A 17495-nucleotide genomic window follows, 5' to 3' on the forward strand; every position below is an offset into this window, starting at 1 on the left:
GATGAAATATCTGTGAAACAAACCGTTAGTGAAGAAATTGAGCTAGTAGCATACTTATGAGCAATTATGTTACATATGCTGTTAGTGACGTAATCTGGGAATCGCCTACTCGTCGCTGTAAATGTTAGCCCTTGTTGTATTTTGATTGTTTTTATTAAACTTTTTATAACAGTTAATGCTATAATATAGACGGTAATTGTTGGTTATTTGGATTTGGATTTGCAAATGTTAGTAAACTTTAAATCATAATTTAAAAAGGTTTATTTTATTCCGAGCTCAACCTAAACTTTTTAATGTAATTTAAAATATATCGCGTGTTAAATAGGCATTCAATATTTATTAGGTAATTGTTAAGTTAATTACGCTTATTGGACATTAAAATCGGTAAAAAGTAATACAGTTTCAGTGAGTCAACAGACAACAGTCAGATTAGGGGCTCCTAAGTGTTATACACAAAATAAATATCAATGTATTTTTATTGTCAAAAATATATTATCTTTATTATACAAAGAAATATTTTTAGGAAATAATGAGAGACATTCTACGGTTTTCTACTTTTGCCTTTTTACCGAATTCTTCGACTACTAGAATTGGATTTTCTCTGAGCTTATTGCAATATTTTCCGTGATAGAAATAATATTTATGTTAACGTAAAGCGCATCGAAAAATCATTTCCTGACATTTTGAAATCAACCTTGTAGGGTTTGGATTAAGATATAAGTGTTTGGTATTTTGAAACCCGAACTCCAAAAAGCACCTTAGGTTTCCAATTGTGCCCAATTCAACTCAAGGTACCCAACCTAATCCTTTGCGCGGGAAATTATTATAAATAATTATTGGGGGGGTCCCCCCTGGTCGCCCCAATGGTACGCGTCAAACACGCTACTTTAATTGGTATCCAAGCGGTTTCACTCAGAACATAAACGAAATGCTAAGTTTGGCACCCCCCCCCCCTTCGCTCCTCGGGTTCCAGTGGGCGAAAGTCGGCTTAATCCGGCCCTGATGATACGTTCCAATGAATTTATGTTTAAATCTTCAGCTACCAATTACCATATGATAGTTTGGTAAACCTGACGTTAGTTGTGAACTTGTGATACTCTTCTTTGGTTTCTTCAAGTAGTAAGTAAAAATGTATTTCTTTATTTATCCTATTGGTTAGCTTATAATTATCATCTTAGGCAATGGGTTATTCGCCAAAAATTTGTTGTTACGGATCTTGCTCATCAAGACAAAATGCTCGAACTACAACTGTACCAGGAGCCCCAGGAATATTCTTCATTAAATTTCCGTCACCAACTGAAACTGAGAAGTACTCACGCTGGGTGAATGCTTGCCAACTGTGACGGGCTGACGGCGTTATAAAAATTAAAAAAAAAGATGTAACCACTGCACTAAGTACCGCTCTAGTTTAAGAAAACTTAGGTATAAGAACAATTCAAAAGTGACTGCTAAAGCGAAGACCTACCCAGAGAATTGGGAAAGTCAAGTTTATAACAGGCCTGGAAAATTCTCAAAAACTGAAAGAGATTCCATGCTGCTTAGCAGAAAGACAATTGATGGTCTCAAGATAATGGGTAATTTTGTGAAATTATCTTACTGTAAATTAAATAGTGTAAATTATTTGGTTTTTTTAAGCCTTTTCAACAGTGGAAGTAGTCGAGTTTATACTGAATAAAGGGGCAAAGTACTAACGGAACACCTTATTTGGAAGGCAACGGGTAGCGAATGGCAGAAACAGTAACCCTAAATTTCGATAAAGAATTGTCAAATTCGAATCATAAAACACATTTGTAATGAAAATAAAAATTGCATTTAATTGTTAATTGTCAATTAGGAACATTTCAAGTATACTAGTTTGTTAATTTGGAATATTTTGGTTGAGATGTGTAAATCATTTCAGGTACGTAACTAAAAAATATCACATTAGAAAATATCACGTTAGTATTAAAGATATTGCAAAAAAATTTCAGGATCGTCCTCCAAAAAACTCTGATATAAATTTTCCTTTACGATTTAAGTTATTAGTGTTGTTCAGAAATATTTTTTGAGTTTGAAAAGGCACGGCAAGTGACGCTGGAAAAAATATGGGCATAGAACCTCCTAGGTGATTTGTTTTTAGTTCTCTTGACTTTAATTTGGGTTGCTTTATGATTGAATTTCGTTACATTAGGGGCTTTCGTTCTAATTATGTTTATGTTCTAATTTACTAAATTGGCTTACAAAGTCTCGGCCCACTCCGCCCCCGCTCGAGCAAAGGCTCTAAATATTCAACAAGTCATGCTTTGACATAAACTCAACAATCAATTTATGCTTACTTCACAAATTTTTTCATAAGAATCTGGTTCTGGGCTTTTCGGACTTTTTTCCCTTGACTCCGGTTCTCGAACCAGGGGTCACTCTCTCAAACTAGTCAAACCCCGGGCGAGAACCACTCGCTGGTTACATTTTTTTTCCCACTCAGTTGTTAGTGACTGGAATGCTCTCCCACAATCTATTGTTTCGATTACCGACTATTCGCTTTAAGTGACCATTTACAAACCTCTTCGTGAACCCCCCCCCCTTTACGTTAACCTCTATTACGTACAAATCAGATCTATTTAATTAATACTAAGACCCCGGGCGAAGCCGGGTATAAAAGCTAGTTTTCCATAAGAAATGGTAGAGAAAAGGGATGTCCTTCTGGTGAATGAGAATTTCATTCTCAATCACCGGAAGGACACAAAGAGCTTGGCTCCCGCCGTTCACCCGCGCCTATCCCGTTCCTCCCCCACCCGCGCCTCTCCTCCCTTGATCACCAGAATTTCCAATCACCAGAATTTCTAATCACCAGAATTTCTATTCACCAGATTCTCCCGTTCACGGGTTGCTTTCCCCCCAACCCCCATTCACTGGATACTTTATCTCTCGTTCACCAGCTCCTTTCCCCCATTGCTTTCACCCCTTCTAATCACCAGTTGCTTTCCCCCATCCCCATTCTCCAGAATTTGTTTTCCTCGCGCAGATATCTGGAGATTAGATTTTTACCCCGTTTGCTTATCGCTTCAGACCTCCTTAATTTCTAATCTCTAGGCAATAATAACAAGTTATTTTCAATTTAATTAATTTCCAATTTTATTTTACTTTTAATTACATGATTGCGTAAAACAGGTTCTAATATTAGACCGACATTATAAATAACGCGTTTAAATCGCATTTTATCAATATAAAAAAAATTAACTCGATCTTCGTAAGGAATATGTACAATTTCATTTAATGGGCTGAAACGAACTACCTTCTGCAAGTGCGGATTGTATAAATAATTTTAATAAAAGTTCTACCTCACCACGTCTGACCGGAATAGATATGAAATCGTCATCCTCCAGTGCCGCTGCCCTTGGTGGTGCCGGGATCTCCCATTCTTGCGAAAGGTACTTTTTTTCCGATGGTGAATTATCCCTCGACGGACAGTGTGGAAAGAATCTAGCATGTTCCCATTCTGGTACGTCTCCTGATTCCCATCCTTCTAATACGCCATGGCACTTGTAACATCGTACTTCATCGCCCCGCTGAATATAGTAGAATCCAGCCTTCGCTAGTTGTTCCTTAGTAACGTGGGGGTTTCTCCAGTGACGAAAAGTTTCAAGTCGATACGCTTCGATGTCCATACTGTAAACTGATAGTTTCTATAAGCTATTGTCAACATTCTTAAGCCTAATTGGTTAAGCCTAAATTTCAATAAATGTTTTTTCTATTTATTTTGGTTAGACTCTAAGACTATTTGACTAGAATCTAAGTCTATTTACTTCAATTTAAACAAGGCCTAATTTCCCTCTACAGTAAAATAATAAAGTCACTTACTTTTACGGAAATCCTTAAGCCTTTGCCAGTAAATAGAGTCGAGAAGGCGGGAACGGAGCGCGAAAATCTACGTGTCTCTTCTCGATGAGGTCCAGGAACTAAAAGAACGCTGAGTCGTATATCTAGAGATCAAATAACACTCGAAACTTCAAGTAAATCCTGATTTCTCATTGGTTGAAACCAATTGATGTCACGGGAGAATGTAAAATGTAACCAAAAATAGAGGTTACTGCTCATCGGTTAGCGATAAAAAATTCGTCACGTGTTAAATTAGGCAGATTAGAATAGCTGAAAATACATTGCGCTTAGAGACTATTAACTCGGTAGAATACACTATTTTAGCAATTGCAATTGCATATAATCCTTGTTATTGTAATGTTTGATATATACTGAAATGATTATTGTTGGATAGGAAAATAAAAGAATCGTGATAAAAGTTAATTTTTTTATTCCATATTAATAGGTATGGATAGTAGAACCATACTACTATGTATGGAGCTCCTATCATCCCAGTATAGCTGATGTTCTACAAATTGTAGGAACATCCGATTTCCTGCTACATCTTCTCTCTCCTCAATCCTAACAGAACAATACATAAAATTTTAACTTTAGTACAGCATATATAATTCGTGAAATTTAATTTATTACCTTAATCTAAGCTCATATTTTATACTATCGTCATTTCGGCTCGTCCATAAAATTCTATTTATAATCTCTTCAATTCTACATGAAGAAAATTAAAATCTTTAATTTTTTTGTCCATCGGCTCTCTCTCTCTGAGATAACAGTTCTAGACCCTCGAAATTAAACCGTCCCGTGCTCGAAACTGCCTCTAATTATTCCCATTGACGTCACATATTAATCCACTTGGAAGAAGAAAAAAACCCATTGTAGTTTCCTCTCGAGAGCTTGTGATGCAATCATATCCTAGAAAACAATACAATTAATAGAAATTAACATAAAATTAGTATACTTTTAATACCATTTTGTGAACTACAGTGAAAAAAGTTACAATTTTACGGTAGAAACGTTTTCAAAATACCACAAAATGAACTCAAATAAGAAAATTGTAATTAAAATAATCACTACGGCTATAATTTTAGAAGGTTGATTCAGGACGGTGATTATGGCTGATGTTTGTACTTCAGTGTCCATATCGGAAATGAAGTTAAATGGAATATTTTGCGTAAATAAGTATAAATTTTAGCATAACCCTAATATATTCTCGAGAACTGAACAAGTTCTTTGGGAATAAGAGATAAGCTTACTATCTTCCCCTAGGCCCTATATAAGGGGGTGCCTGAACCGGGGGAACGTCACTCTATTGTTGTTCTTTGTGCGTCTAGTACCAGGATTTTTTTTTGAAGCGCGCCCTCTCTCTCTACGTAAGTTTATTTTGATTTTTTTTATAGTAATTTTTTGAATAAGGTTTAAGTAAATTGGCATAAAAATGAAAGGTGTACAATACCCAGAAATTAATTTAGTTGATACCCCGGAAATGATTATAATCGACTCCCCAGAATTGATTGATATAACTGATAACGAGCTCCCGGAAGTACCCATAGTAACTTTACCCGATTCTCCAGAAATGGAAATAATAGATTTAACTGATACCCAAGATCCTACCCTTTCCTTAACTACAGTAACTGATTCGCAATTGGAACGTTTAAAAGAAATGACAATGGTACGAGATTATCTTAGAGAATATCAACTAACCCATCAAATTTGTTCACCCCCTATCGTTAATTTACCTTCACCCCTTTTAAGACCTAGTTCTATCACACCTGACGAAGTACGTTATTCGCCCTCGTATACGCCTATGGATACTCCCTCACCCTTTCTAGAATCAGATGACACGTGCCACTCTTTATCTTTGGAAGATAATTTTATTACGTCGCCCCCCAGTACGGACAAGAGATAAAGAGTGGCACGTGTCATCTGATTCTAGAAAGGGTGAGGGAGTATCCATAGGCGTATACGAGGGCGAATAACGTACTTCGTCAGGTGTGATAGAACTAGGTCTTAAAAGGGGTGAAGGTAAATTAACGATAGGGGGCGAACAAATTTGATGGGTTAGTTGATATTCTCTAAGATAATCTCGTACCATTGTCATTTCTTTTAAACGTTCCAATTGCGAATCAGTTACTGTAGTTAAGGAAAGGGTAGGATCTTGGGTATCAGTTAAATCTATTATTTCCATTTCTGGAGAATCGGGTAAAGTTACTATGGGTACTTCCGGGAGCTCGTTATCAGTTATATCAATCAATTCTGGGGAGTCGATTATAATCATTTCCGGGGTATCAACTAAATTAATTTCTGGGTATTGTACACCTTTCATTTTTATGCCAATTTACTTAAACCTTATTCAAAAAATTACTATAAAAAAAATCAAAATAAACTTACGTAGAGAGAGAGGGCGCGCTTCAAAAAAAAATCCTGGTACTAGACGCACAAAGAACAACAATAGAGTGACGTTCCCCCGGTTCAGGCACCCCCTTATATAGGGCCTAGGGGAAGATAGTAAGCTTATCTCTTATTCCCAAAGAACTTGTTCAGTTCTCGAGAATATATTAGGGTTATGCTAAAATTTATACTTATTTACGCAAAATATTCCATTTAACTTCATTTCCGATATGGACACTGAAGTACAAACATCAGCCATAATCACCGTCCTGAATCAACCTTCTAAAATTATAGCCGTAGTGATTATTTTAATTACAATTTTCTTATTTGAGTTCATTTTGTGGTATTTTGAAAACGTTTCTACCGTAAAATTGTAACTTTTTTCACTGTAGTTCACAAAATGGTATTAAAAGTATACTAATTTTATGTTAATTTCTATTAATTGTATTGTTTTCTAGGATATGATTGCATCACAAGCTCTCGAGAGGAAACTACAATGGGTTTTTTTCTTCTTCCAAGTGGATTAATATGTGACGTCAATGGGAATAATTAGAGGCAGTTTCGAGCACGGGACGGTTTAATTTCGAGGGTCTAGAACTGTTATCTCAGAGAGAGAGAGCCGATAGAATTTGAGGGTTATTTGAAGTTTAGATCACGTGATGAATTAATCTCAACAAGATAGGAACTGATTAATCTCCCATGCGTCATTTCTCTCTGAGACGCTGAACTGAAAAGAAGTGCATCCGCTTTGCTCTCGTCATCTACCGTAAACATGGAAAAACGATCTATTGGTAAGCATTATTTTATTAATACTATTACTATTTCAATAGACAAAGGCTTAACATTTTCATTTACTATAGCCGAGACGCATACCGTATCCAAACGCAGGGGCAAAGAAAGACGTATCAACATAAAAATCACGTTAGGAGGATCAGTCTACATTTCTTTTGGTTTCGACGGATCAAAATTACAAGTTCTCTTCTTCAAAAAATCGAACGAAAATATTCTGTTCCTGACCTCCGAAGCTTTCACCAATCTACTCTCTCTTTGGGGAGATCTTTTCACCGCTACGCAAACCGGAGCATCCTCTCTAACCCACAACATCATCGACTATCACGACAACAACGTATCCGTCGTCGCCACGAGCAACAACATCAAATTGAACTCTGCCTACGGTCATGTTCTGGATCTGGGAGCTCGCGAAATCGGTGAGTTCCAAAAAAAAATTGATTTTATTCGGTTTCAAATAAATCTTTTAAACGAACATAAAAATGTTATCGAATGCATGTACTTAGCTATTGTTAAAAACCTTAAAAAAATTCACGAATTATTATATGGAAAACCTTTCGAGGGTTTATTTTTGTACCCAGATCAATTTAATTCGTACCATCAAGTAAAATCTTATTTTGGCTGTTTTAAAGCACCCTCGGAAGTACTACAAGATTTTACTAATTTACTCGTAGATAATCAATTAACCTGTAAACTTAGCTACTTTAATTTGTTTTCATTGTGTAATGCACAAGATAACCATCTAATGGAATATCTGATAGTACCTACTAACATGTAAACAAAGTTCTAAAATAAAAAATTAAATGTAAATAACTTGTTTTTATTGCCTAGAGATTAGAAATTAAGGGGTTCGAAAGCGATAAGCAAACGGGTAAAAATCTAATGCGATTTAAACGCGTTATTTATATTGTCGGTCTAATATTAGAACCTGTTTTACGCAATCATGTAATTAAAAGTAAAATAAAATTGGAAATGTATATTTCTTGTTTTTATTACCTAGAGATTAGAAATTAAGGGGTTCAGAAGTGATAAGCAAACGGGTAAAAATCTAATCTCCAGATATCTGCACGAGGAAAACTAATTCTGGAGAATGGGGATGGGGGAAAGCAACTGGTGATTAGAAGGGGTGAAAGCAATAGGGGAAAGGAGCTGGTGAACGAGAGATAAAGTATCCAGTGAATGGGGGTTGGGGGAAAGCAACTGGTGATTAGAAGGGGTGAAAGCAATGGGGGAAAGGAGCTGGTGAACGAGAGATAAAGTATCCAGTGAATGGGGGTTGGGGGGATGATTGCGTAAAACAGGTTCTAATATTAGACCGACAATATAAATAACGCGTTTAAATCGCATTAGATTTTTACCCGTTTGCTTATCGCTTTCGAACCCCTTAATTTCTAATCTCTAGGCAATAAAAACAAGTTATTTACATTTAATTTTTTATTTTAGAACTTTGTTTACATGTTAGTAGGTACTATCAGATATTCCATTAGATGGTTATCTTGTGCATTACACAATGAAAACAAATTAAAGTAGCTAAGTTTACAGGTTAATTGATTATCTACGAGTAAATTAGTAAAATCTTGTAGTACTTCCGAGGGTGCTTTAAAACAGCCAAAATAAGATTTTACTTGATGGTACGAATTAAATTGATCTGGGTACAAAAATAAACCCTCGAAAGGTTTTCCATATAATAATTCGTGAATTTTTTTAAGGTTTTTAACAATAGCTAAGTACATGCATTCGATAACATTTTTATGTTCGTTTAAAAGATTTATTTGAAACCGAATAAAATCAATTTTTTTTTGGAACTCACCGATTTCGCGAGCTCCCAGATCCAGAACATGACCGTAGGCAGAGTTCAATTTGATGTTGTTGCTCGTGGCGACGACGGATACGTTGTTGTCGTGATAGTCGATGATGTTGTGGGTTAGAGAGGATGCTCCGGTTTGCGTAGCGGTGAAAAGATCTCCCCAAAGAGAGAGTAGATTGGTGAAAGCTTCGGAGGTCAGGAACAGAATATTTTCGTTCGATTTTTTGAAGAAGAGAACTTGTAATTTTGATCCGTCGAAACCAAAAGAAATGTAGACTGATCCTCCTAACGTGATTTTTATGTTGATACGTCTTTCTTTGCCCCTGCGTTTGGATACGGTATGCGTCTCGGCTATAGTAAATGAAAATGTTAAGCCTTTGTCTATTGAAATAGTAATAGTATTAATAAAATAATGCTTACCAATAGATCGTTTTTCCATGTTTACGGTAGATGACGAGAGCAAAGCGGATGCACTTCTTTTCAGTTCAGCGTCTCAGAGAGAAATGACGCATGGGAGATTAATCAGTTCCTATCTTGTTGAGATTAATTCATCACGTGATCTAAACTTCAAATAACCCTCAAATTCTATCGGCTCTCTCTCTCTGAGATAACAGTTCTAGACCCTCGAAATTAAACCGTCCCGTGCTCGAAACTGCCTCTAATTATTCCCATTGACGTCACATATTAATCCACTTGGAAGAAGAAAAAAACCCATTGTAGTTTCCTCTCGAGAGCTTGTGATGCAATCATATCCTAGAAAACAATACAATTAATAGAAATTAACATAAAATTAGTATACTTTTAATACCATTTTGTGAACTACAGTGAAAAAAGTTACAATTTTACGGTAGAAACGTTTTCAAAATACCACAAAATGAACTCAAATAAGAAAATTGTAATTAAAATAATCACTACGGCTATAATTTTAGAAGGTTGATTCAGGACGGTGATTATGGCTGATGTTTGTACTTCAGTGTCCATATCGGAAATGAAGTTAAATGGAATATTTTGCGTAAATAAGTATAAATTTTAGCATAACCCTAATATATTCTCGAGAACTGAACAAGTTCTTTGGGAATAAGAGATAAGCTTACTATCTTCCCCTAGGCCCTATATAAGGGGGTGCCTGAACCGGGGGAACGTCACTCTATTGTTGTTCTTTGTGCGTCTAGTACCAGGATTTTTTTTTGAAGCGCGCCCTCTCTCTCTACGTAAGTTTATTTTGATTTTTTTTATAGTAATTTTTTGAATAAGGTTTAAGTAAATTGGCATAAAAATGAAAGGTGTACAATACCCAGAAATTAATTTAGTTGATACCCCGGAAATGATTATAATCGACTCCCCAGAATTGATTGATATAACTGATAACGAGCTCCCGGAAGTACCCATAGTAACTTTACCCGATTCTCCAGAAATGGAAATAATAGATTTAACTGATACCCAAGATCCTACCCTTTCCTTAACTACAGTAACTGATTCGCAATTGGAACGTTTAAAAGAAATGACAATGGTACGAGATTATCTTAGAGAATATCAACTAACCCATCAAATTTGTTCGCCCCCTATCGTTAATTTACCTTCACCCCTTTTAAGACCTAGTTCTATCACACCTGACGAAGTACGTTATTCGCCCTCGTATACGCCTATGGATACTCCCTCACCCTTTCTAGAATCAGATGACACGTGCCACTCTTTATCTTTGGAAGATAATTTTATTACGTCGCCCCCCAGTACGGACAGCATTCAGCGTTTAGCTGAGAACGTACAAGTCGCCCGACGGGACGCGGAGGAACTTGCAGCCGCAGCAGCAAGAGCAGCCGAAATGTTCGAGGAAGCTAAAGCGTTGTTAGCTGCTCGTACGGCTAGTAGTAGCAGGCCACATCATAATATTTCCCCTCAGCGAAATAATGACCCTATAGTGGTCGCTGGCCCCTCACGAGCTCCGCAGTATTCACCTCCACCGTCTCAGACTGCTGAGAAAAACGCGAACTCCGAGAACGCAAATTTGGCTGCCCCCACTTCGTCTCCTCCTCAAGTTGGAGGTGGGCTGGTTAACGTTCCAATAACGCCTCCATCCTTTCCTAATTTACCAGGTTCTATTAAAATATTAAATAATAATATCCAAAATTTCCCAAATTTCGGACTAACGGGACGAACTTTAAATGTCAGACTAGAAGATAATATAGAAAACGGTATTTATATATTGATGGAAACCCTATTGGAGGACTGTTTGCCTTCAGATATGGTTTCGGTTTCATTCGTGAACGTCACTAACCACGGCTTTCAAATTCACGTCAGTTTCAGGCGTCGGGACCAATTAGACTTGCAATGGTTGATGATGTATATCGAAGAAAAAAGCTATAGATCCGAGAACGATGGTAGTTTTTTTGAAGGAATAGTTACGGTTACGTTTAATCGAGTCAGATTACCGCAAGGAGGAACTAGATCAGTTGGGTTAGGAATTTCCCTTGAAAAAGAGTTTTCTTTTTATAAAAAATGCACCATAACGATAAATAACCCTGATAAAATTTGTTTAGCACGCGCTCTTGTAGTAGCCATAGCTCATAGAGAATACATGGATAATAAAAATGATGTAGAACTTAAAAGAAAATATACTACTATAAGACAGTGTAGAGGAAAAAATATTGAAACGCAATTACAGACCCGCGAAGCTAGGAACCTTTTGGTATATTCTGCATTAACAGACGAAGAATGCGCTGGTCCGGACGCTTTAACTCGCTTCCAAGAAATCTTGCCTGAATACAGTATTATCGTTTTTCGATTACACGATCCCGTACCCTTAGTTATTTTCGGCGACATCGAAGAAGAGAGGGAACTAGAAGGGCCTCTCCGCAAACGTCTTTATCTTCTAAATATTGACAGACATTTCAACGTAATTACTAACCCCAAACCCCTTTTCGCGTTTAATTACTTTTGTGAAAAATGTTTAGTAGGTTTTAATAATCTCAGTGAGCATAAATGCATTCTTTTCTGTCACGCTTGTTGTAGAAAACAAGATTGCAGGAAGGATGTAGATAAAATAACTTGCCAAACATGTTTAAGAGTTTTCCCTAATAAAAATTGTTACGATTACCATTTATCAGGACCTGAGCCCTTATGTAATAAAATTTACGTTTGTAATCTTTGCGGAAAATTTATCAGTATGTTTAAGCGTAAGGCAGTACACGTTTGTGGAGAGACCTATTGTCTTTCGTGTAGTGAGTTTAACCCCGCAGGTCATCTATGTTACATGCAACCTTTAAAGACCGTCCGTAAAGATTCTGCCGATAAAACTACTCGTTCTCGAATAAATAGCAATAATAAACGGGTCCACGACTCCGACAATGAACAATCACCACTGACCAAGAGAAGTACTCCAAAAACGGAAGTCTTTGTTTTTTATGACTTGGAATGTAAACAAACAAATCGTACTGACGCCAATGCTTTGATTCACGAACCAATTTTATGCGTTTCGCAAAAAGCGTGTAAATTCTGTTTCGAAGAAAAAGATAGTCAGTACGCATGCGCTAAATGCGGTAGTGGTCCTCGGGAGAAAATATTTCTCTCAAAAGACCCCGTCGGCGACTTTCTAGAGTATCTTCGTACGCTTAACAGAGTGGCTGATAAGATAATATGTATTGCCCATAATGCTAAAGGTTACGACGCGCAATTTATAGTACGTAAAATGATCGATTTAAAGTGGACCCCTAAAGTCTTGACAGACGGGACCAAATTCATGTATGTACAGTATAAAAAATTAAAATTCTTAGATTCCTTAAATTTTATGCCCTTTGCCCTTTCTCAATTCGTTTCCACATTTGGTTTAGATAATAATTTAAATAAGGGACATTTTCCGCATTTACTGTTTAATACCGTAGACCATGAATTTGATCCAGCCCGTTCGACCGAAACCAATTACGTACTACATAATGACATGCCTCCGATGGACGCGTACGACCCTAATCGTTTAAGCGGTAAGGCCTACGATGAATTTATCCAGTGGTATAACGATTCCCGGTCCGAAGCTTGCGGTAATTCGGACCCCAACTTTAATTATTTTGATTATAAAAGAGATTTAATCCGGTACTGTCGCCAGGACGTAAACATTCTTTTGCAAGGCTGTTTATCATATCGTTCTATTTTCATGGAAAAATTCGAAATAGACCCGTTCTTAACTGCGATAACGATTGCTGGAGTATGCAGTTTTATCTTTAGGAAACACTTTTTACAGTCCGATACGATTGGTGTAGTGCCCCCTTTCGGCTATCGTATGAACTGCAACCAGAGTTTTGTAGCGATCGAATGGCTTGAATGGATGTCTCACTTACGAGGGAAGGAAATTCAGTCTACTTTTAATGGATTTGAACCTAGAATTCTTAACATTAACGTGGACGGACTTCTCGATAACGAAGTGTTTCAATATCACGGATGTTATTTTCACGGGTGTAAAAAGTGTTTTCCTATCAATAGAAACTTAGCGTTATACGGCGACCACACTCAGACCCATAATTCGCGATACGCGTCAACCATTGCTACCACTAACCGCTTGAAACAATTGGGATACACTGTCCATGAAAAATGGGGATGTACCTTCAAAGCTGAAAGGAGTACTAACCCCGCCATCAACGCATATCTTTCTACCGAAAATTTAAAATTAAAAATTAAAGAACCAATCCGCCCCCGCGAAGCCTTTTTCGGAGGACGTACGTCAGCCTTGAAATTACATCACAAGTGTAAAGAGGGGGAGGAAATTAAATACATTGATATTTGTTCACTCTATCCGTGGTGTAACAAGTATTGCAAGTTACCCGTGGGACACCCTAAAATACATGTAAAAGCTCCTTTCCCTGACATTTCTACCGTAAACGGATTAATAAAAGCCACAATGTTACCGCCTCAAGCTCTCTACCATCCCGTTTTACCCCAAAGAATAGGATCGAAACTAGTGTTTGCCAACTGCCAAAAATGTAGTGAGTCTCGAAACCAGCAGGATTGTCCCCACGAAGACTCAGAGCGACAAATAACAGGTACTTGGGTTGCAGACGAGGTACAGTTGGCAATCGAAATGGGTTACAAGGTCATTTCTATTCACGAAATTTGGGAATACGAGGTAGTAAAATACGACCCGATATCGAAAGAGGGCGGTCTTTTCTCCGAGTACGTCAACGCGTTTCTTAAACTCAAACAGGAATCCAGCGGCTTACCCGTGGGAATAGAGACCGATGACGAGATTAAGAAATACGTTGACGAATATTACGAAAAGGAAGGAGTAAAACTTGATCCTACCAATATTAAAAAGAACCCTGGTCTTCGTACCATCGCGAAGCTTTGTCTTAACTCTTTTTGGGGTCGTTTTGGTTTAAACCCTCGCAAAGACCAATCGGCTATTATTAGCGATCCCAAAAAGTTTTTCGATTTATTCTTAGACCCTGACATAGAAGTTAAATCGGTTATTCCCTTAAGTCAAACGCATTGCGTGATCAAGTGGGCGTTTTTGAAAGATATTGATCTTGTTTACCCAAACACGAACGTAGTAATTGCAGCCTATACGACCGCAATGGCTAGGATCAAGTTATACTCTTATTTAAGGAGATTAGGCCAGCTTACGTATTATTATGATACGGATAGTTGCATTTATCTAAAAGAACGAGATGGAATAGAGATTGATACGGGCAACTATCTCGGAGACATGACCAATGAGTTGGCAAAGTACGGAAAAGGCTCGTACATCCAAGAATTGGCAACAGGTGGCGCAAAAAATTACGCCTTTAAAGTACTGAACCCTACGACCGGTAAAGTCTCCTACGAAATGAAAGTCAAAGGGTTCCGTATAAATCAAGGCATTAAAGATTTGGTTAATATGGACACGCTTAAAAGATTAATAGGTGTCGACGGAGAAACGAACGAGCCAGTAACCGTACCCCAGCCGAGGCAGATTTTGCGTCTACCTGATCATACGGTCGTTTCCGTCGACCGTACTAAAATCTATAGACCCGTCGTAGACAAGGTACGGTTACTGGACGACTTCACTACGGTACCCTACGGCTATAAAGCGAATCTAATTGCTCCTGAGGACGGGGACGTAGAGCCCTCCAATCGCTAATTCTCGTTTAAAATGCGAATCAGTTACTGTAGTTAAGGAAAGGGTAGGATCTTGGGTATCAGTTAAATCTATTATTTCCATTTCTGGAGAATCGGGTAAAGTTACTATGGGTACTTCCGGGAGCTCGTTATCAGTTATATCAATCAATTCTGGGGAGTCGATTATAATCATTTCCGGGGTATCAACTAAATTAATTTCTGGGTATTGTACACCTTTCATTTTTATGCCAATTTACTTAAACCTTATTCAAAAAATTACTATAAAAAAAATCAAAATAAACTTACGTAGAGAGAGAGGGCGCGCTTCAAAAAAAAATCCTGGTACTAGACGCACAAAGAACAACAATAGAGTGACGTTCCCCCGGTTCAGGCACCCCCTTATATAGGGCCTAGGGGAAGATAGTAAGCTTATCTCTTATTCCCAAAGAACTTGTTCAGTTCTCGAGAATATATTAGGGTTATGCTAAAATTTATACTTATTTACGCAAAATATTCCATTTAACTTCATTTCCGATATGGACACTGAAGTACAAACATCAGCCATAATCACCGTCCTGAATCAACCTTCTAAAATTATAGCCGTAGTGATTATTTTAATTACAATTTTCTTATTTGAGTTCATTTTGTGGTATTTTGAAAACGTTTCTACCGTAAAATTGTAACTTTTTTCACTGTAGTTCACAAAATGGTATTAAAAGTATACTAATTTTATGTTAATTTCTATTAATTGTATTGTTTTCTAGGATATGATTGCATCACAAGCTCTCGAGAGGAAACTACAATGGGTTTTTTTCTTCTTCCAAGTGGATTAATATGTGACGTCAATGGGAATAATTAGAGGCAGTTTCGAGCACGGGACGGTTTAATTTCGAGGGTCTAGAACTGTTATCTCAGAGAGAGAGAGCCGATAGAATTTGAGGGTTATTTGAAGTTTAGATCACGTGATGAATTAATCTCAACAAGATAGGAACTGATTAATCTCCCATGCGTCATTTCTCTCTGAGACGCTGAACTGAAAAGAAGTGCATCCGCTTTGCTCTCGTCATCTACCGTAAACATGGAAAAACGATCTATTGGTAAGCATTATTTTATTAATACTATTACTATTTCAATAGACAAAGGCTTAACATTTTCATTTACTATAGCCGAGACGCATACCGTATCCAAACGCAGGGGCAAAGAAAGACGTATCAACATAAAAATCACGTTAGGAGGATCAGTCTACATTTCTTTTGGTTTCGACGGATCAAAATTACAAGTTCTCTTCTTCAAAAAATCGAACGAAAATATTCTGTTCCTGACCTCCGAAGCTTTCACCAATCTACTCTCTCTTTGGGGAGATCTTTTCACCGCTACGCAAACCGGAGCATCCTCTCTAACCCACAACATCATCGACTATCACGACAACAACGTATCCGTCGTCGCCACGAGCAACAACATCAAATTGAACTCTGCCTACGGTCATGTTCTGGATCTGGGAGCTCGCGAAATCGGTGAGTTCCAAAAAAAAATTGATTTTATTCGGTTTCAAATAAATCTTTTAAACGAACATAAAAATGTTATCGAATGCATGTACTTAGCTATTGTTAAAAACCTTAAAAAAATTCACGAATTATTATATGGAAAACCTTTCGAGGGTTTATTTTTGTACCCAGATCAATTTAATTCGTACCATCAAGTAAAATCTTATTTTGGCTGTTTTAAAGCACCCTCGGAAGTACTACAAGATTTTACTAATTTACTCGTAGATAATCAATTAACCTGTAAACTTAGCTACTTTAATTTGTTTTCATTGTGTAATGCACAAGATAACCATCTAATGGAATATCTGATAGTACCTACTAACATGTAAACAAAGTTCTAAAATAAAAAATTAAATGTAAATAACTTGTTTTTATTGCCTAGAGATTAGAAATTAAGGGGTTCGAAAGCGATAAGCAAACGGGTAAAAATCTAATGCGATTTAAACGCGTTATTTATATTGTCGGTCTAATATTAGAACCTGTTTTACGCAATCATGTAATTAAAAGTAAAATAAAATTGGAAATGTATATTTCTTGTTTTTATTACCTAGAGATTAGAAATTAAGGGGTTCAGAAGTGATAAGCAAACGGGTAAAAATCTAATCTCCAGATATCTGCACGAGGAAAACTAATTCTGGAGAATGGGGATGGGGGAAAGCAACTGGTGATTAGAAGGGGTGAAAGCAATAGGGGAAAGGAGCTGGTGAACGAGAGATAAAGTATCCAGTGAATGGGGGTTGGGGGAAAGCAACTGGTGATTAGAAGGGGTGAAAGCAATGGGGGAAAGGAGCTGGTGAACGAGAGATAAAGTATCCAGTGAATGGGGGTTGGGGGGAAAGCAACCCGTGAACGGGAGAATCTGGTGAATAGAAATTCTGGTGATTAGAAATTCTGGTGATTAGAAATTCTGGTGATCAAGGGAGGAGAGGCGCGGGTGGGGGAGGAACGGGATAGGCGCGGGTGAACGGCGGGAGCCAAGCTCTTTGTGTCCTTCCGGTGATTGAGAATGAAATTCTCATTCACCAGAAGGACAT

The 17495-nt window shown here is 37.4% G+C and overlaps 3 protein-coding genes and 1 long non-coding RNA gene across 4 annotated transcripts; 2 read left to right on the forward strand and 2 right to left on the reverse strand.

Moving 5' to 3' along the window:
* Positions 1 to 3108: 3108 nt before the first annotated feature.
* LOC149949871 (uncharacterized) lies at positions 3109 to 4561 on the reverse strand. The gene is made up of 3 exons (XR_016479975.1): positions 4486 to 4561; positions 3838 to 4416; positions 3109 to 3652 (listed from the first exon to the last, which is right to left on the reverse strand). It is a non-coding gene; the product is annotated as an uncharacterized LOC149949871 (long non-coding RNA).
* A 2132-nt stretch (positions 4562 to 6693) lies between these two features.
* Positions 6694 to 7963, forward strand: LOC149949872 (uncharacterized). The gene is made up of 2 exons (XM_090169327.1): positions 6694 to 7031; positions 7101 to 7963. The coding sequence occupies exons 1-2, from the start codon at positions 7013 to 7015 to the stop codon at positions 7805 to 7807; spliced, it is 726 nt and encodes a 241-aa protein (XP_090025453.1). The 5' UTR covers positions 6694 to 7012; the 3' UTR covers positions 7808 to 7963.
* Positions 7964 to 8326: 363 nt separating this feature from the next.
* On the reverse strand, positions 8327 to 9593 carry LOC149949873 (uncharacterized). Its single transcript, XM_090169328.1, has 2 exons — positions 9257 to 9593; positions 8327 to 9187 (listed from the first exon to the last, which is right to left on the reverse strand). Exons 1-2 carry the CDS (start codon positions 9273 to 9275, stop codon positions 8481 to 8483), a joined length of 726 nt encoding a protein of 241 aa, XP_090025454.1. The 5' UTR covers positions 9276 to 9593; the 3' UTR covers positions 8327 to 8480.
* Positions 9594 to 15672: 6079 nt separating this feature from the next.
* LOC149949874 (uncharacterized) lies at positions 15673 to 16946 on the forward strand. Its single transcript, XM_090169329.1, has 2 exons — positions 15673 to 16014; positions 16084 to 16946. The coding sequence occupies exons 1-2, from the start codon at positions 15996 to 15998 to the stop codon at positions 16788 to 16790; spliced, it is 726 nt and encodes a 241-aa protein (XP_090025455.1). The 5' UTR covers positions 15673 to 15995; the 3' UTR covers positions 16791 to 16946.
* The last annotated feature ends 549 nt before the right edge of the window (positions 16947 to 17495 follow it).

Source organism: Leiobunum rupestre, chromosome 3 (assembly GCF_980474605.1).
Source record: "Leiobunum rupestre chromosome 3, qqLeiRupe1.1.hap1, whole genome shotgun sequence".
Lineage (NCBI taxonomy): Eukaryota > Metazoa > Arthropoda > Arachnida > Opiliones > Sclerosomatidae > Leiobunum > Leiobunum rupestre.